Source organism: Pipra filicauda, unplaced genomic scaffold, assembly GCF_003945595.2.
Source record: "Pipra filicauda isolate LSUMZ 115617 unplaced genomic scaffold, ASM394559v2 scaffold53_size3534045_pilon, whole genome shotgun sequence".
NCBI classification, from domain to species: domain Eukaryota; kingdom Metazoa; phylum Chordata; class Aves; order Passeriformes; family Pipridae; genus Pipra; species Pipra filicauda.
In genome coordinates, this window is record NW_024104687.1 from 1,196,733 (window position 1) to 1,217,157 (window position 20,425).

Consider the following 20,425-nt stretch of genomic DNA (forward strand, 5'->3'; position numbering starts at 1 on the left):
GATAAAAGACTTAATTCAGCTTTCCCCATGCTGGGGATTTTCTGTGGCTCCACCTCTGCCCCTTCCTCTGTCCTTATTCCCAGTGTTTTTGAACTCTGCCTGCACTGCGTTTCAGTGCTTGCCAAGACAGCTCCAACTAAGGGTGAGTTAATGAGAACATCTGGCCAGGAATGAGTGATGATGCTCCGTGACCCACCCACTCAGCACATCTGGTGGTCATGGCCACGGATGGGGGACCTTACAGAGTGTTAAGGCTTCTGCAGGGAAAGAGGATTTTGTCATCTATGGCTGGATTTATTGTAAATACCCGAATTAAATTGTTTATATAAAGGGACTTTCATGTAAATGGGAGAATTGCCTATAAATAGGTGCACATACACACACAAATATACACTTTTTAATACAATTACAGTGTGCATTCAATGAGTAAGAATGTGGACTGCCTAAAAACTGTCTTTTTAGATAATTAATCCCAAACATCTTAAACTGGTTAACCATCAAGGCATACTGCAAGAGACCTCTCTTTGCAAGGGCTTTCTGAAGGGTCTGAATGTACATTGTCTCCAAAGGGAGGAGAGGATGAAAAGAGTTTATGTGCTTGATTGGCAAAGTTCCTGTTTGAAAATATCATTTTAAAGCTGCTGAATTATTCTTTTTCCCTTTAAGGATGAACCAAGGTGTTCATCCAGACACTTTTGTGAACGTCTTTATATATATATATATACACGCGTGCACACACACACATACATATACCAGTGCTCTGCTCTTGTTTTGCTTTGCTGGATTTTTCAGACAGCACAATGAATCGCCCATGAAGTGAAAACACTGGGCGAATTCTCTTTTGTTTAATAGAATGGCCTGTACACAGTTCAGGCCAGCACATTTTTCATGGGATGCAAGGGAGCAGTTCAAAGAATTGGCAAGGAGTGTGTCCTGCATATTCATGAGGCTGGGCAAGGAGGTGAAGGTACAGGAGAAGGCAGAAAAGCAATGTGAGGATAGGGTGGAATGTGGAGCGAGTTGCCACGGTATCCTATTTTACTGCTCTCTGACGTAAAGCTCCTTTGCTTTTACACAACCGCTGGAATCGGAATGGAAGCGGCTCAGGGCATAAATAATGAATGTGCCTTTTACACGTTAAGAGAGGAGAATCTGCACCTCATCACTGACTTAACGTGCCCCTCTCTTCTCTCTCCAGTCTCCAGCCTACGTTGCCGAAGTCAGTCAAGACCTTATCCAGCAGACAGAGGAGAAACTCGAAAACAGCCCCTGCAAAGAGCTATTCTCCCACTGTACAAAGTAAGTATAACTCGATCCCCAAAGATCACAGGGCTGCAGCCAGCAGCTCGTGAGGAACGTGTCAGGTGGGGAGAAACATTGCAGTTCGAACCTGAGGCAGGTATCTTTGGCTTCTGCTCCTAATCCTGGAGGCATAGCTGACAAGCAGTGAAGTCATTTCATCTGAACAAAATATAACAAATATTTCCATGCCATTATATACAGTACACACAGGCCCTTACTGTTTCAGGTATTTGACAGTGTTCTAGCCAAGTAAACCAGCCATGGATTTCATGCTGTGTGAAAAGAGCTACGATGATAATGTATCCAAAGAAAACATCTCTGTTTCAAAGTGAATAAAAATTAAGTGGCTATACGGTCCATTTAGACAGAGGAATGTGCAGACTTGCTCCGCATGGCTTTTCCAGAAAATCTTCACCAGGAGAATGGGGCTTTTTTAATGCTTTCTGTCTGCCCTTGGCGTTCCAACGAACGGGCATTATTTCACCCTTTGTCTGGGAAAAGGCTTATCAGTTCCTGCAGCGGGGAGGCGATTTGGGCCATTATGTGCTAAAGCTCCAGGTATGCGATCTGCCTTTGCAAACGCTGGCCAGGAGATCATAAACCAACAAAAATATGAAAAGGAGGGATCATCACACGCCGGCCCATGTGGTTTCTGGCCGAGCGCGGTTTGTTTTCCCTGGATGATGTAATGGGGATTTGTAACATTCGCTCCGCTGTCATTCATTGTTTTGACTCATTTCATTGACCTTTTCTGTTTTCAGTTATTCTTTGCGTTGGTAGGAGCTGTGGGTTATTTCTGGCCCTCTCTCAGAGCGTGGCCGGTGCCGTGTAGAGATGCTCTGCAGCTCATACCACTGGTGTGTGCCAGTCCCAGCGACAAAGGCAGAGCTGTGCTCCACACAAACCCCCCTGATGCCTGCTTCCAGTCCTCCAATCCCTTCGAAAGCTGACAGTTCCCTCTGAAATGCACTCTGTTGTTGCCAAAGAGGGGGAACTCAAAAGCAAACAACTGCTGAAAGGCCGCTATTGTTCTTCTAAAATACGTGCGGCTTTTAATTAACTGAATGGAACAGGCGAGCATTGGACACCACTTAATGCAGAGCATTGGACACCACTTAATGCAGGCCCGTATTCACGCACGGCCATTCCTTCATCTCTGAAGCAGATAAATGAGCCAGGTTTGAAGCCTTGGTAATAAATATGCTGGTCATTTCACACGGACTAAAATGAGGTCAAAAGGAAGTTTTAAAAACTTGCTGTTGGTATTTGCTGGTGTTGAATAATGTTAATTTTGAAAGAGTTCAGACCAAAAAAGGGAGGCATACATACAAATATGAAGCCTGCTGTCCTGTGGGAGTAGGGACAGGGATGAGTGTCGTTCACATCTTCATAAATAAAAATCAGTCTGCAAGAAAAATTCATGTGTAACTCTAACTCCTGCTTTGACCTTTAATATTTTGACTGTCTGCTCCTGCCTCCATTTAAAACTGCACATCTAAGACTTACTTTTTATTTTATTTTGTAAGTTTGAATCCATTAGGGGAACTGTATTATCTGTGTCCAGTCAAAGCTAATGAAGACAAAAATTTGACTTGTTGAGTGTGTGCAATTACCTGCCTGCTCCAAACTAAGGGTGCAAGAATTAAAAAAAAAAAAAAAAAATTAAGAGCTGAGAAATTCCAAAAATAGTAGTTCAGGAACAGGGGAGACACATTATTCATGATGACTTGTCTGCTCAGGTCTAGAACCGCCTCAGGGTAAGACATAGACTATCCATTCCCAAACTAGAGTAGTCCTTCAGAGAGGATTTCCTCCTTCCAGCAAAATCTGGAAATGTGTCTGTATACCCTTAGACGTGGACACAAAAGTGTCTGTATCCACCAAGACAGAAATACTCCTGTTTTAATGGGCATTTTTCACCCCAAACCAACTTTTGTCCTGCCAGTGCTGCCGGCAGAGGTGGGTAAGCAAGGCAAGGACCAACAGCAGCAGGTGAACAGCCCCCTGGCAAACAGTGCAACCACCTTCATTTCAGTCAGCTGGCTCAGCTCAGCCCCTCTTTGCTTAGTTCTGAACCCTTGGCCTCTCTTATGGGATGCCTGATGGTCTCTGGCTGCCTGTCACAAGCAACAGACTTTATTCTCACATTTGCAGACTGGCCTTTTTATTCCTTTATTCCTTTTCATTATGCAAAAGATTTTGCACCCACTGCATGAGCCCCAAAATGCTTGTTCTTTGTCCAGAAACAAATCCATATCCCTGTTCAGACTTTTCTTTCTTCTGTTTTGCTCTACAAAGCACATAACTGTTGGGAAAACCCCTTTGACTTCAGTCACATGTACTCCTTCTTCTGTATAGCAGGAACTGAAATTGATATTTTTACTCAGATGGTGCCTCTGAGGGAGCCTCTTTGGAGAGATGGGCTTCAGCTAGAAATTCTCTATCTGGATATAAACATCCCCCAAGGTTTAGGAGCTCAGTTCCTGAGGGAGTAGTGTTAATTGAGTAACAGAAGTAAAGACATTTGTTGTCTAGTGGCTAACAACCTCTGGAAAAGTCCATTGAAGCCAATGGGAGTTGCCCTGTTAATTTTCAGTGTATATTACTGCTCAGCTTGTATAAGGCCTCCTGTTATGAAATACATCAAACATATCACTTTGTTCCCAGATTGAAACTGGGAGTAAAATAACGTGAAAAATAAAGTGAAAGTAAAATAATCCTAGCAGATGAGAAGTCCGGATTTTTTTTTTCCTCTTGTTTTGTTTCTCTTTTGCCTCCAAGTTCAGAATTATAAAATGCTTATATATCCTTTTCATCTGAGATAGATCTGTCCTTGACCACCTCAGTGGGGAACCATTCCAAGAATACCTAAGCAGCATGTACTTCGACAGGTTTCTTCAGTGGAAGTGGTTGGAAAGGTAAGTTGTCACAAGATTTTTTTTTTTTTAATGAAAATAAATAAAAATGTTTATTTTTACTTTCCATGCAAAATACATAGAACATGCTCAAAAATCTGATATGTTTGCTTCTACAGCTCGAGTGTTTGGCCCTTTAATGGTATTAGGTACATGAGGTGTACTAGGTATGATTAATGTACATTCAGCAACTTCAGTTGTCTTTTCTGAATATGGTGACTTTTCTCTGCACCAGTTGTCCCTGTTATGAAATCACTCTAAACAGAGAAGGTCCTCAAACCATATGTATTTGCTCGACATTTCTGAGCACGTTTAATAACCGAGCAGCCTTAGTGGGTATTAATTTGCAAGGAAAGGGGGTCCTGCCTTTTCCCTGTCAGGGAGGGCTGTAGCAGACGTTCACTGCTGGGTAACAGTGACCTTGAGCTGAGAGGAGACCCAGTTTCCACAAATGGGATTAATTAGGGCGGATGAGTTAGGGCCGGAGCCACGAGCGGTGTGTGTCAGCGGGAGGCCTCGGAGATCAAAGGAGCTGGGCCAGTTCCTCTCCCTGGAAAGCTGCAGAGCTGCTGCACAGGAGGGGTGGGCAGAGGGACCGTTTTGTGCCAAGACATGCTCCACGTGCCATCTTCGCAGAGCCCAGCATTTACTCTTCCATTTCAATTAAAAAAAACCCATCGGAAGATTCATTTCTGGCCGGGCTATTTCCTACCTGTTTTCACCTCTGGGATAAGGAATTTTCTGAAATGCTTTGAGGATTTTTTTTTTTCCCATTCCCCCAACAACTAGGACAAGCCATTGGATATGCCTGGCTTAAGAAGCTGGGTTAGCACAGAGATGTTAGCAGCATGGAGTGATCACCAGCTCCTTCTGACAGCCTGCTGGCTCCAACCGAGCAGTCACACAGTCCATTTATTCCAGGGACATTGCTGAACATGTAGTTATCACTGCTAATTGTTACTTTTAACCCCAACAGCATTTGCAGCAGCCTCGCAGAAGCCTGAAAATAGCATCTATTCCTCTTCCAGCTTTGACCTTCTCCGTTATTTTTCTTCTTCCACTTCGAAAAACAATAATGGACATTAATGAAACTATTCACTTTAACATTTATTCCTCATTGTCATCAACCTCATCATCCCTGTGGTGGGAACAGCCACATTACTGTGCTCCCTCTGCAGGCTGGCCACCTGCCAGAGGGGAACAAGGATGGGAGGAATATCCATTTCCACAGCTAAGATAGCTGTAAAACTTTGGAGATGGAGTGGTGGATACAAAATCGGATCTCTACGAATCTAGAATTCTTCTCTGTTGTGTTATAAAACTTCTGCATGAGCAAAGTAAAAGTTTAATGTGGATCTGGAGCCATTCTGGTGGAGCAGATTTTGTGGGGAGCCTGTGAGATTGCACAGAGATCATGTCTCGTGGTTGTTAGGGAGCACTCTGCCCTCAGAGACAGACTTATTTAACCCTTAATTTGGTTTTTGCTCCCTTCTTGCCGTGATACTCCCCCAGGAGGCAGGTAGCCCAGGGGGGACGGGCTGGCTTGGAGCTTGGCTTCCTCTTCTCCCACCTAAATCCACCTCTCCTGTTCCCAGGATTGTTTCTTTCCTTGGTTCACATCAGTTTCATGTTTTATTTTCTAGTGGATTGAATTTTGGATCTCTTTTTCTCATCTTGCACACCAAACAAAGCCATGTGTTACACCATCCTATATATCATGGGAATTAATATCTTGTTGGAAGCTTTCAGGCCTCCTCTTTGCTTAACAAAAGCCAAAGCTGTATAATGGAGATTCAGAACCCTCCTTGGTCTTAAGATGCTAGCAGAAATTATCCTGATGACTCACTAATGTGTTGTATTTTATTACAGCTTAATATGTTGGAATTGAAAAGTTCAAGCCATACATAGTATTGAAGTAATGTAATTACATAATTATATATTATATTATATGATTACCCTGAGATAATATGATTATGTAATATCTATCTATTTTGCTTTTCAAAAGTATGCTCTGAAATAAATAAATCACAGAGAGTGCATTAAATGTAGCGTGCCTTTTATTTATTTATTTATTTATTTATTTATTTCCTTTTCTTCCAGGCAACCAGTAACGAAAAACACGTTTCGGCAGTACAGGGTACTGGGGAAGGGCGGCTTTGGGGAGGTGAGTGATTCTGAAACTTTCTGTTAAAGAGTGTTTCTTACTTTTTAGGCGCTGCAGGTACAGGAGCCTGATGCGACAGAGGCTGATTTTCATTGATTGCTGACAGTTTTACTTAACCCCTCGGGACACTGTAATCTCAAAAGAACACTTCTGAGGGATGTTTTGTGTTTGGATGTTACACTCACATTTGAATTAGGGTCACACCCTTAATTGTGTTTTAACTGGTGGCTGGAGGTCGCTGGAGAGGCAGGGGAGGTGCAGGCGGGCTGTGGCTGAGCAGATCACGATCTGCACAGACAAAAGGAGGTGGGATAAGGAAGCAGGCGGAGGAAAGTGAAATAATTAAACCAATATTACACAGCAGGTTTGGAAACAGTAGTCGGTTCCCCCTGCTGCCCCCGCCTAAGCCTTATTCGCTAAGCCTCGGTCTCTCGCCTTAAAAGGACTAAATCAGAAGAGATTGTGAGGAGCAAAGTGCAGCCCAGACACAGCGTTTGCTTCGAATTACCCAGCAATTGTTCTCTCTAATTCGCAGGTCTGCGCCTGCCAAGTGCGGGCGACGGGGAAGATGTACGCCTGCAAGAGGTTAGAGAAGAAGAGGATCAAGAAGAGGAAAGGCGAATCCATGGCGCTAAACGAGAAGCAGATCTTAGAAAAAGTCAATAGTCAGTTTGTAGTGAGTATCGAGCTCGGCTCCCTGCTCACCTCCTGAGCACTGCTCTGGCTGAATCCGGTGCCTCCTCCATCTCCCGCTCCTGGAAAGGTGCCCTTTGCTTTGCACCTCAGTCCTGCCCCCTGCACCTTTGCCGGGTCTCATTTTGGTCTCTGGTGCGTGAGAAATGCGCCGACCAAGGAGCCTGTGCCTGCCATGGGAACGTGATGCGTTTGGCAGCCTTGACTTGCATCACAGCTGCATCAGGCTGAGCTATTTTTATCCAGCGTGATTACCTGAATTCCCAGGGTCTGGGAGAGAGGAGCTCGGGAGAGACTAAAGCAGGTTCAACCTGATTAGATCAGAAGAGACTGGCTTGTAGAAGCATCTAAGCAGTGAAGTGGAGCTGGTCTGCCTGATGTAGGGCTTTCCTGGGTCACACCAGCTCTTGTGCCTCTTTTGAAACCTCCCTTAGTTAAAAAAAAAAAAAAAGAAAAAAGAGAAAGGTGTAATGTAATCCCAGCATCTGCCATGTTCTTTACACTTATTTCAGGAAACTGTGTATACAATAGATATTTACTTTACAAGATGTTTACTTACCACTGGCAGAAGCCAAGATGATGGCACGTATTTAAAAGTGATGGCTAGCTTTTGGCTTCCCTGATTTTTCCTGGGGCACTCACAAGAGCCTCGAAGGAATAACACTGACCTTCATGTCTCGGTGATGGTCCATTGGATCCTCCAGGACTGGTCTGTTTGAGCCTTCCAGGGAACCTACTGAGATGCAAAACAGGGCAGCAGGAGGTGTAGTTTCCCTTCATTACTAAGGTTCCTCTTACATCAAGAAATCTGCCTGGAATTAGTATGCTTGTCCAGCCTGTGAGGCTATCTGAGCCTTGAGGGTTTCTGGTGATAAATAGGCTGGATTGAACAAATTAATCTGCAGACTCCTAACATCTGATTTTTCTGCACTTTTAAATTGTGTGTTTGCCGTTATGATAAGTCCCATATCGAATTCAGTCAATGCATTTTTTAACTTTTCTAGAAAAAAATTCTTTAATGAAAAGCCAGCTCCTCCTTAGCAGCTAACTGAACTGTCACAACTGTGCCTCAAATGTTTTTCTAGGTCAATTTAGCCTATGCCTATGAAACAAAGGACGCCCTGTGTTTAGTTCTGACCATAATGAACGGAGGTGACCTGAAGTTTCACATCTACAACATGGGAAACCCAGGCTTTGAGGAGGAAAGAGCTTTGTTTTATGCAGCAGAGATTCTTTGTGGCTTGGAAGACCTGCACAGAGAAAATACTGTGTACAGGTAAGAACTCTCTCTAGAGCCTCAGGAAGTCTTTTCTGGGTAGGAAGGTACTGCCTGCATCCTCCCTGTGCAGCTTGGGTGCCTGAGTGCTTTGGCTGAAATTTCGCAGAGCCCTGTATAAATACAGTGTGATTCAGTAATCATGGAAGGAAGCAGTTCCTCCACTAAGTACATCCTGTCTAAATTATACAGAACTGTCACAAAGCTCCCCAAACCCTACCTCGGCGTGCACTGGGTGACATAAGAAAATGATGAAAGTTCCTCTGAAGAAATGTCATTAAGGAATCTAGTTCCTAGTTGGCACGAAATGGAGATCATTCCACCCAAGCCTCTTTCTAATTGCTTACATTATATTGCACGAGGGGCTGCAGCACGTCAGACGTGGAAAAACCCTCCTTCCTGGATTTTTCCCGAGGGGGTGTCTGAGGCACAGGGCGTGGATTTACACCCTGGTGTGATTAGCTAGATTGGATGGTGGTGGCCACAGCGTGCCAGCCGTGGAAGGAGGCTCCTGCTGGCAGCATCCCACCCGCCGGGGGTGCATCCAGCGGGCACGGCTCTGCCCGGCGCCGGCACGGGCAGCCAGCCCCGAGGAGGACACGCTGCAGCTTCTCAGCTTCCACTTTGGCTTCCAGCTCTGAGCAAGCACTTTTCCAGGGCACCACGGGGCTTACTCGCTGGATAAGCGGGCTGATTGCAGACGGAGTTCTTGTGACTCCACGAGGATTTATTTTTTTAATCAACGACCAGTGTAGTTGTAAACAACAGTTAATGTTTGTCTTCATCATCCCAGCTTGTGAAATCATTATGGCTGGCAGTCACAGCAGAAGAGGGCCTGTAAATTGATGAAAGGACTTCCAAGGACAGTGATTAATAGGCAATAATATGTTATTTTTGAAAACCAAGCCACTCTTTAAATCACTTGATGTGCCCATGTGCAATATGCACGATGCACGTGCTTGTATGGATAGAAATTACAACATTGTTGTTCCTTGGAGGAGATCTCTAGCAAACTGCTACTTGGTTGCCTCACTGTGCCTCAGCTCTTGCTAGCTGGCATATGGAGGGCAGACAGATAACATGCTGATTTAGTTGGTGCTGGCCCAAGAAGGAGATTTTTTTTTTCCCAAGGAGCAAAATGGAACCAAGTGTGTAATGTCAGTTGAAAAATCAAATTGTGAGTGAAGTGTCTGACTTCCCTTTTCTTTGAAAAACAGCCTACCACATTTAAAAGAAAAAATTAGGAGGTAGTATAGTGTTTCTTTTGAAAGTACCAGATTACAACCATATTTTATTGAATAAAATGACTGGTACATTCATAACATGGCTGATGTAATGCCATACAAATGCCATTTTCTAATAGAACAAATCAGATCTGGCCACCTAAAAAAGTACATGGCTCTGAGAGAAATGGCATCCTACTTCTTTAAGCAGTTGTTTTCATGTTACTCTTACAAGAGCTGCTAGTTTACACCTCAGAAGACACATTCATTTCGGTGATGAATGATATTATATCCTTGCAGGTGACATTTTCCAGCAGTACTTTAGGAGCCTCTGCAGAGACCCCTAATTTGCAATACCACAGCGTGTTTTGGGACCCGTGAGAAGTGCTATATAGGTCAATAAAATACAGCAGCTAAATGCTGCCGCTTTCTCAGGGCGAATAATTCGTCACAAAACACTTATTCCTCAGACTTAATTTCACTTCCTGTAAACAAAATGCTCGTGAGTAAATCACAGCGTTGGAAAACACATCCCCATCTCCTGGGCCGTGATGATGCACATGTGACCCGAGAGAACAGCCAGGCTCAGAGGCAGATTTATCTGATCCAGAATTCCCTTGGCAAACGTGGCACTTGTGCTACATTTCTCAACTGCATCATGTGGGTGAAGGTCAACGGGTCGATTGTTCGTGGAAAGCAAACATAGAAAAGCTGCTGGTTCTCCTTGAATTATTTTTATGTATATAAATATGTATGTATATGAAAATTTTTTAGGTTTTTTATACTTATATACATGCATATAGGTAAATAATTTTTATATGTGCTATAACCTTGTCTGGAAGCTCCAGTCAGCATCAAGATCACATTGTCCTAGGCATTTTGCACAAATTTAGGGTAGAGCCTTGTCCACTGTGATTAATTGAGTTCTTTAGGCTTTCCCATACAGCCAAACAATGTACCATTGCCCTCAAACACGGGCACAGTGCCAGCAGTTTATGTTTCAGTGTGTTTGGGCAAGGCTACTTTACATGTGGGAAGTCATGCCATTGGAAAGGAGCCTTACATGTCACTGTGTCCACCAGGGACTTTTATTTCTCCTTGACATTCCAGTCTTGAGCAGCTGGAAGTGTTGGCCGTGCCAAGGGAGCCAGCCTGGATCCCGGGGAACCAGGAGTCTGAAAACAGGAGTGACAACTGATGTCTGGGGGGAAGGAAAGCTTGCTCTAGTTGCCCTAAATCACAGAATACTGTAGGGACCCAACTGCTGTTCTCAGAGTTCTCCTGGAGTCTCTCATTTTCTCATTCAAAGACAACATTTCCCAACTTGCATGCAGGATCCTTGTAAGTGGTGCTAAGTTACAGCTTTAAGTGGGACCAGTAACTGCTGCAGCAGAAGATTAAGTTACTGATGAAGGCTGAGTTCTTCAACTAAATAGTTCTTACAGGATTTGAGATAAATTTTTAAAAATAAATAGGAGATGCCCTTGACTGTGTTGCTCCAGCACTGGAAACCTTCTGTTGATAGGCAGGGAGAGCTCACAGTAGTATGTTAAATAAAATCACAGCTTCTCTTCAGCATTCAGCTGCCTTTCACATATTTCAGTATTGTTGATTTGAAAAATAGGCTTGGTACCACTGGGCACCCAGTGAGGCTTATCTTGAGAGGTCAAGAGGGTCTGAAGCAAGCAAGAAGAGGAGATTATTCACAGTGCCGTGCTCTTGCTTGAAATAATAAATAAAAACAAGGCAAGCTTTGCAATTTTAATCTTGGCATTGTCAGAACTATAAAATACCCCTCTCCATTCACAGGAAAATTCATGACACCGGAGCTTGAGGCACAGGGGGGGCTCCTGCCCGGGCTCTGTGCAATGTCCTGTTTCCCTGGTGCAAGGGTTTCTCCTGTGCACCCCCTCTCTTGGCTCTTTGCAAAGCAGTGCCTCTTGCTGGGAAGCTAACAGGATCGAGCTGGTTCACAAATGCAAGGAGGCCTTACAAAGAGAAGAGGCCAAACACTGCTTGGATTTGCACCAGACTGAGCACTGTGTTTAGATAAAAGCCAGGGCACGGTGTGGTGAATGCCAGGAGTGCTGTTCTCCCTGACTCACCCACCCACAGCCCTCCTGGGATGCTCCCTGCCCATCTCCCTTCCCTCTCACACCTCTGGTCCCATCTCCCAGGCATGAGCAGGCTCCCACCTCAACAGCAGCCCTAGAAGGGCAGCAGTGGCTGCAAAGTTGTGCTGGGCTGCACAGGTTTGGAAAACAGCCGTGGCCAAGCGAGGGGGCTGGAGCGTGGCTGGCCTGGGCAGCATCTAGAAGGAGCAGCTGGTGGAGTGGGTTTCGTGCAGACAAACCTCTCAGAAGAATGATCTGCCAAGGCTCTGCTAAATATATGAAAACTGAGATTATTTATTTCAGAAGTTTATAACTTGGCCAGATTTGGGATTTTTTTTTTTTCACAGGAGCAGTAAAAGGCACATTTTTGACATCAGAGTGACCACCTTGCCAATTTTCGTGGCATTACTCCAAACCACATAGGCACTAGAGTTTCACAAATGTTTGTATGAAGAGCCTTAATCTGGGCAAAGCATTCCCCCCGTGCCCCTCTTTTTCCAAACGTGGTGAAATTATTACACATGTGTGCAAGTGCATGGACACACATTCACATGTTCGGTCTGAGTCAGATGCCAGGCGTGGAAAATTCGAGCCCAACAGATTGCTATTTCCATTTTCATGTGCAAATAAAGCATTTTAAAATTTAAAATATTTTTCTTTTTGACAAAAGATTTTACAACAGAAAATGTTAACAGAGATTTAACTACACACAGGACTACAGGGTTTGGTTTACAGGGCTTACAGCACTAGATGGATGAGTCCATTACGGAGCGGATTAGGAACTAAAAGCTTGGCTTAGTGAAAAATTCTAACTCTGGTTTAGAAAAAGACATATGGTTTCAGTCTCTCTGGGAAGTGAGTTGTAAGAGGTTGTATTGGTTTCAGGAGTTCCTCACTGTTTGAGCTGACACTCAATTGGTTTATTACTAGTAATAAATGCACTCGCACAGTTGTATGGTTATGTTATCAAAACCAGCTTCGTACCAATGACTGCTATCTTTCATTTTCAGAGATCTGAAGCCAGAAAATATCCTGCTGGATGATTATGGTAAGTCTCAGAGGTTTACAGAGATGCTTTCACAGTAAAGCAGATTAAGTTAGTTTTAGGATATATATTGCACAAAGACAAATAATGCTCTGAAGTGATTAAGGGGCTCAGCATACACTAGTATTGCCGTGCAGGGGAGGCTGAGCTGCTGGAGCTCCTGCACAGATGGAGCGGAGCAGCCGGGGCTGTGCTCGAGCTCAGCAGGGTCTGCGCTCGAGAGCACGGCTTTGCTGGGGCTCTCTGCCTTCTTTGCATTGTTTTTCTGTCCTTCTTGCTGCAAGGCTGATGCAATACAAAGGAAGTTCTGATTTCTAAATCTGTGCTTCCCACTCCGTTTTCAAAAGTGTTTTCATCCTTTGCTGAGCCGAGTCTGGTTCTGTGCAAACCCAGGTACCCGTTTGCTGCTGAAGGCAGCGATAATCGAATCTCATGCTGACTTACAGACCAGATGTAGCCCCTTCAGCCATCAGAGGGTTACAGAATTATGTCAGCCCATCCATTCTCTGTGATCAGTTCAAGACACTTCCCCACAGAATGCTTCTCGTTGCCTTTTTTTCCTTGGTTTTAAAATGTCTAACACAATCCACTCCCATCCGTAGCCTCACTTTAACATTAATTTCACTGCATTGTAGTGCCCTTTATAATTCCTCTTTTCCATAATAATTCCTCTTTTCCTTAATAATTCCTCTTTTCCTTATCAATGAAACTGTTCCAATTCAGCGACTCAGAACACTCTTCTCTTAAAAAGTCTGAGCAGTAAATTGCAAGAGTTTTGTAGCAATGACCACAGCTGGGGGGTTTGGATTAATTTGGGTCATGTTATTAAATCTGCTTTTTGGTTTTTTGTTTCTATTTTCCTTCCAGGCCATATCAGAATATCTGATTTGGGTCTAGCTGTTAAAATCCCCGAGGGTGAATCAATCCGTGGAAGAGTAGGGACAGTAGGGTATATGGGTAAGTCTTCTACAGCTCATCTTTTATATAATTACTTGACTTCTAGTGATATTTCTGCCATGTAAGCTTGAGAAAAAGAATAAAAAATATTCACATTAGGCTGGGTCCAGTTCCTTGCAGCAACCCACACAGAAATCATGGCAGGGGAAATCAGAAGGAGGGACCACAGCGGCTCTCAGTGAGTCTGGTCTATAACCTTAAATCAGCAAAGAAAATGAAAAGGGGAGACAACAACTGGGATTCTGGTGATTTAAGTGCATAGGTTTATTTTAGGAGGGTTATGTGCTAAAAGAAAAGTTTCTTTCTAGTTGCTACTTTAAATAATAGTAAGTGATAAAATGATAGTTTGTGATAAAATGGGTAAGTCCACACCTATGGTCATCTTGACCAGAGTCATCTTGAGTCTTCCATTCTGTGCAGTGGAGGCTGCACAAAAGAAGAGTATAGATTTGTGCACTGGTAGAATGAAAACACTCTCCCTGGTTCAACTAGATCTGTTTTCTAAATTCAATGTAATTATTTTCATGCATTCTCTGGGTGGGCATATTTCTTGGAGTAAAAATTTGCTTGTGCTTATTTGACTAAATAGAAACTAGCTGATGTGAGCCACTGTTACACCATGGGGAGACTTTAATGAAAGCAAGCAAATCAGTTGTCATGTCTAAATTTTGTTATCCCAGTGTAAGTTTGCGTGCACACTGAGGCTCTGTGCTTGTGAGCACGTGTGTGTGTGTGTGTGTGTGTGTTTGTACCCCTGCATGGCAGTGAGGGGGCCTGCAAGACAGCGACTGCACGCCCAAAGCATCGTGTGGTTGCAACACAAAATAAATGGATTGTTCTTTTTAAAGTGGGAGAGAAAAAAAAAATAAGTTACCAATTGACCAAAAAGACAGAATTTGCTTTTGAAGAAATGTCACGGCCGTTCACAGGATGTGTGTTTGCATTTCATTTCTTCCCTAAATGGAGAAGTCTGGAGGGACTCTTAAGTTTAGGTCTCTGCTTAATATTTAGCTTCAACTTCTTTCTGGGTTTTTTGTTTGTTTGTTTTTTTTTCTAATTGGACTGAGTTGGTAGAGAAGTCAGAAGGCAGCATGCACAAGGCATGTAGCATGTAGAGAAAACAGCATGGCATGTAGCATGCTGCATTCTCTGTAATGCAATCAGTGGAAATCAGGAGGTATTTTTGTATTTTACCCACCATCGTCTGTGCATGTGTGTTCAGTCACCAAAATGAAAGTTCTAGACGTTTGTTTTGCCTATCTAAATATCAAGCATCTCCACAAGACATATCACTCTCCTCCACAGCTCCAGAAGTGTTGAACAACCAGAGATACACACTCAGCCCTGACTACTGGGGGCTAGGCTGTCTCATTTATGAAATGATTGCTGGGCAATCTCCATTTCGTGGAAGGAAGGAGAAGGTGAAGAGGGAAGAAGTGGACAGGAGGGTGCTGGAGACAGAAGAGGTGTACTCCCACAAGTTTTCTGAGGAGGCCAAGTCCATCTGTAAAATGGTAAGGGGCTGGAAGGCCTGGTGTGGCAGCACCGTTAACAAGCTGTGTGTGACACGGTCTGAGCAGTAACACTGTCCCACAGAGGGGCTGCAGAAACAAGGACTAACCAAGCTCATCTGTTAATGGGGTGACTGCATTCTCTATTGATTCTAATTGTGTTTGTTTGGGCTTGCTTCTCCGTGAGATTCATCACGGTCGTCTCGAGCCCTTTCCAAAGTTTTAAGGCCGAGGGAGCGGTATCTATTCTCGTGAGACTCTGAATGTTAGTTTGCAGTCAGGAATGCATTTCTGTCTTTTATAACATTGTAGAAAAAATAAAAAGGACTTGATGATGCAAGACTCTGGTTGTCTCCTGCAAGGAACTGAAAACCCCAGGCTTCCATTGTCTTTGGTGAGAGCTGGGGGTAAGCAGGACAAGGATTATGCAATGAAATTATTGTGACACTCAAATGTCCCAGCCCATCTTACTGAGTTTGTTAGCAGCTTTTCCCCTGGGGTGCAGGGTATCCAGCTTTTCTTAATACTGTTGAGCTGTTCTTCAAAATGTTTTCTCACTCTTTCAGCTGGGAGTCATTTTTGTAGCACAATAGCCATGTCTGACAATGGAAATCCTCAAACCCTCCGAGAAATCTCAAAGCTGTGTCTGAATTCATCAGTGTCTTGTTGACATCCATCTTTAGAAGGCGGAATTGTAGTTTGGAAAGGGCTGTGGCCTTTCTCTTGATGTTGTTTGCTAACGAGTGAAGTCTCCTTTGGAGGCAATGACATATCTGTGTATGCTGGTAGAGGGAAAACGAGGGGAAAGAAAGGTCAACAAATAGGTAGTGAGAGTTTCACCAATGTCTTGTGCAACAGGCAAGCAAACAGGTCGATGACATTCTGGTTGGCTGGCTTCAGGAAGAGACACTGAATTCTCCTTGCAAATAATAATGGTAGCATTGCCAAGTATGGTGCCTGGAAGTTATTAACTCACAGTGCACCAACTCAGTGCTGAATCCCTGGGTGGTAACTAGCTGACATCACTCTTGATAGATATTCTAGGCCATTCACTGCCCTTAACTGGAGATTCAGAGCCCCCAGTGAAGCTGACACGGGAAACTTTAGGACAGTCACAGGCTCTTACAAACCATCCTTCTGCTCAAACAGCCTTCTCTTCTCAGGTAGCATCTTAACTGTCTCCAGGTGAGGAGTAGAGTCTGCTGGAGCGGCAGAGGGTTTGTGCATATCCTGCTGTTAGTATGGAATGGAAATGTAGTGGGCAAAAATTATATCCTGTTGCTTATTCCCTAGTTATTTGCAGGCATGAGGCACAGAATCAGAACAGTTTGGGTTGGGAGGGACCTTTAAAGATCATCTAGCCCAAGCCCCCTTTTCTGGCTGACATACCTGTAGAAGCCCTTCTTGTTACTCTTTATGTCTCTTGCACAACAGAATGAAAGTATACGTTGAAAATAAGCAAGCCCAGAAGAAATTAAAGTGGAGAAGAATTAAATGCAGCATTGATGGGATAGTGCTGTAGATGAGCTACCACTCCCAGACAGTCATTACACTGTAGTGGTCGTTGTCATCTTCAAGCCATGGAGACTTTGGTTTCACAGAGGTGGGACCTTGGGAGGTCGTCTAGTTCATTCCCTTGCCTCAGGGAAGCATGGACTATATATAAATCATCCTGAAAACTTGATCATTAGCTGCTTCCCCGTCCAATCACGTGGCATGTTTATTTAGGTGGTTTCTGCAAACTATTAATGGATCCAAAGATAACCCTTCCCTTTTTGAGCACTAATGCCTTAAGGCAGGAAGTGCCTTAGTTCTGGTACCAAGTGTGATGGCATTTGTGGTTTTACATCCAAAAGTGATTTATTTTATCAAGATTTTTTATTTTAAAAATCCATTATTCAAATGTATTTTCTCAAATTCTTTTTGCTCTTTGTGCTGAAAAGCAGGACTCTGTTGGTTTGTACCAGCATCTTAACAAGGACACAAAAAAGTAACAATTAATTACCCCTCATGTCTGCAAAATGAAACATAAAGTTTCAGTACATGAATCTAACTTGAGCCTTCACAAAGATCTGACACAACAAGGCTTTCCCACAGCGGACTCTTCAGGGTAGGAGTGGGGAACAACATGTTTCTCACCATGTCTCCTAACCTTCTCTTCAAAGCTTGCTCCATGAGCTCATAGCGTCGCCATCAGGAGATATATTGTCTTTATTCATTTGCTCATATGAAAGCCCTCTAGTGTCACTCCATGTCAACCTTCCCCTGCAGGATGTTTGTGCCCTTTTGCATTTTTGCAGGCACATATCATAGCTCCCATTAATCATCATCCATCCCATATTTCCATGTTTCATTTTGTAAGCAATTTCCCATAAATCAGACCTCATTTTGGACTGAAACAGAGATGAATAATAAATAATTAGGAACAGGGGCAGCTGGCTTTCTGGGAAGCTCCCCAACCCATAGTTCCCATATAACATAACTGCTTCATGGTGTGTTTTTTCTGTGAAAAAACTCCAGTCTTTCTAGGAAATGCTCCCTGTTTGTTGTTGTTATGACTTGTACTTCATTGATGTACATGCATGTTTTCCCTGACAAGTGCAGTCATGCATCCAGAGATGTGACTTGAAGTGCATTCAAGTCAGCAGAATTGGATGGGCCCATATTTCTCTGTTCTTCTGACACTGTGTCCTGCTTCTCTACGTTTCCCACAAAGTGTCTTCCCTCGTGCCTTTTATTCCTGCAGCTCCCATTTTACTCCACAAAAGGGATCTCTGGTTGGAGGGTGTAGAGAAGACAGAGCCAAACTCTTGGTTTGCTGCCCAGTAATGGGACAGGAGGCAATGGGCACAAACTGAAACACGGGGGGGGCCCTCTGAACATTGGGAAACACTTTTCCACAGTGAATGTAGTCAAGTACTGGAACAGGTTTCCCAGAGAGGCTGTGTGGTCTCCACACCTGGAGTTATCCAAATCCCAGCTGGACAAGGTCTGGAACCACTTGCTCTAAGTGGCTCTGCTTTGAGCAGAGGGGTTGGACTAGGCAATCTCCAGACATGCCTTCCAGCTTGAGCTGTTCCACCATTCTAATCTCCATTCCTTTCCCAAGGTGCCTCCCCAACCAACTAAAAGGTAATGGGTTCCTTTTTCCCCTAAAAGCAATTTTTTTCTCAACCTCACCGCCAGAAAATGTCATCACACAGCTACTCCTGCCTGCTTTCATCCTTCCTCTCTGCTCTCATCCCTAGAAACCAACTTGTTCACACATAATGACACCTTCAAGTTTGTCAGTGCTGCCCGAGGATAACTGCTCTTCCATCTGTCTTGGGAGGAACCTCGCACACGTCAGGGTGCTCTTCAAATGATTATTGTTGCTATTGAGAATAACAACAGCAACAATAATAATAAATCTTCTCTAGTAAGTCTTTGCAATGAGCTTAATTGTCACCCATGCCTGAGAGTGTTTTATCTCTTCAGTTGGCCAGATGAGGCTGTGATTTCATAAGCAGGATGATGTACAGCCATTCGTGTCATTCTGGCATCTTCAGTTCCCACTCCACTCTCTTCTCTCATTTAGTAACTGAGAGGGGACCATAGCACTGCCTTTCTATTCTCTAAAAATTGCTGAAAAGAGTATGCTTACCTCTGTGTTAGGGCTGAAATTTATCTAGGTGATTCCTTAAAGTATTTGATCAGCTGGGTCGATGGAAATGGTTTTACCGTTCCCCTTGTCTCTTTTCATGAGCAGCAATTTTTTGTTTCCCCTTACTCCTATAATTTTAGGACTAACATCCTAGGACTTGGAATTGTTTATTACATGGTATGATCTGGATATGAACTGATTGATCACAAGAAGATAAAGCAGTGCTTTGGGGGCTGTTGGCTTTTTTTAGCAATCCTCACAACAGTTGTTTCTTTTTGAAAAGGAAGCAAAACAAAGTCATGGAAAAAGTCTCAGACATTGCGGAGTTTGAATCCCCAGTGGGGATGAAATGAGTGACATGAAAGTATCAGAAAGCTCTTTATATCAAGATCTTGATGTAACTTCACTGCTGCTACTCAAGACTCTTTGAAAGTCCTGTTCTAGTCATGCTTTGCCCATAACTCTGTAGACTAAACCCTAAATGTCCAGTGTCATCTGGAGCATTTGCTGCCAGAACATAAAGCTCTGATGCTTGGTATCAGCTTCATGCATGGTTGGGTGGCCTAAGATGTCTTCAGGTTTGAAACTCTGTGAATTATCTGCAGGCTTTGGCTGTAAAAATACACAGAAATTATGTTTAATGGGGTCACTTGCACTGCTGTCCCAGGAGGGCTTGTCACCAGCCTGATGTAGTTGCTTTTGTTCTGCTCTCTGTTCATATTAAATAAACCCTTTGAAGCTGAATTAAACAAAAGTGTAGAGGTGGCTCAAAACACACAGTTGTTATCTCCATTTTCTTTTCCAGGTCAGATTCCCAAATGGGATGCATGTTTCAGGCTCTTGCACAGGTTTACTATTGCAGAAAGCTTCTCGGGCTGCAGGAAATGGTAAAAGACTCATTATTCCTCAGACAAAGGAAGGGGTTTTCCTTCTGGAAAATGTTATAGTCCATGCTATCTCTTGATATCCACAACAGAAGCCAGAAAAATTGTCTGGTTTCACCTGTTGCCCTCTCTAGAGCTGGTTGAATCTACAGCTTATCAAATTCCATGAATTATTACATTTTCTTCCATTGGGACTCTCCTCAAGAGGCAGGCAGGAGTTTGCAGGAGAATCCTCTCCTTTCTGTGGTCTTTCAGTCCCAGCCTATTCCCACTGGCCTGTTCCCTTTTGTGTCTTTCAGCCTGCAGTGTCCAGCCACCCACAACCAACTGCATTCATACTCCAGAGACTCCCTTCTCATGTCTGAAATTGCTGAATACTCCCTTGTTTATCACAGAGGAGCCCAGGAATACCCAGGCAGCCTTTTTCTATCCTCAGCTACCCTATCCTCTGACCACACACTCCAAACAACTTAGAGCCTGACAAGGGTAAATTCACAGATTAGTTTGGTCTTCCCACTTAATCCAGAGTCCAGACTACATAGACAGGATGTAACCCCCTTTCATCCCTTCACAGCTCACTTGAGAGCAGAAACTGCAAAGATCTCCTTTATCATCTACAGGCAATTCCAACCTACCCCTTCCTACTACCTCTTGCTCCTCAGCTGCGCTGTTCCTGAAAGCTTCAAAGTTTCCAAAAG

At 43.7% G+C, this 20,425-nt stretch overlaps 1 protein-coding gene across 2 annotated transcripts in view; it reads left to right on the forward strand.

Annotated features, from left to right (window-relative positions):
* Positions 1-20,425, forward strand: part of GRK5 (G protein-coupled receptor kinase 5) — a 156,501-nt gene that overhangs the window by 123,300 nt on the left and 12,776 nt on the right. The window contains exons 5-12 of one of the 2 annotated variants that reach the window (XM_027746477.2): positions 1,199-1,299; positions 4,128-4,220; positions 6,318-6,381; positions 6,917-7,057; positions 8,160-8,350; positions 12,698-12,735; positions 13,600-13,689; positions 14,995-15,203. In XM_027746477.2, coding sequence (XP_027602278.1) covers positions 1,199-1,299; positions 4,128-4,220; positions 6,318-6,381; positions 6,917-7,057; positions 8,160-8,350; positions 12,698-12,735; positions 13,600-13,689; positions 14,995-15,203 — 927 coding nt within the window. Of the gene's footprint in view, positions 1-1,198; positions 1,300-4,123; positions 4,221-6,317; positions 6,382-6,916; positions 7,058-8,159; positions 8,351-12,697; positions 12,736-13,599; positions 13,690-14,994; positions 15,204-20,425 lie in introns of those variants that run through there. The other variant, XM_027746479.2, reaches the window with a different exon arrangement.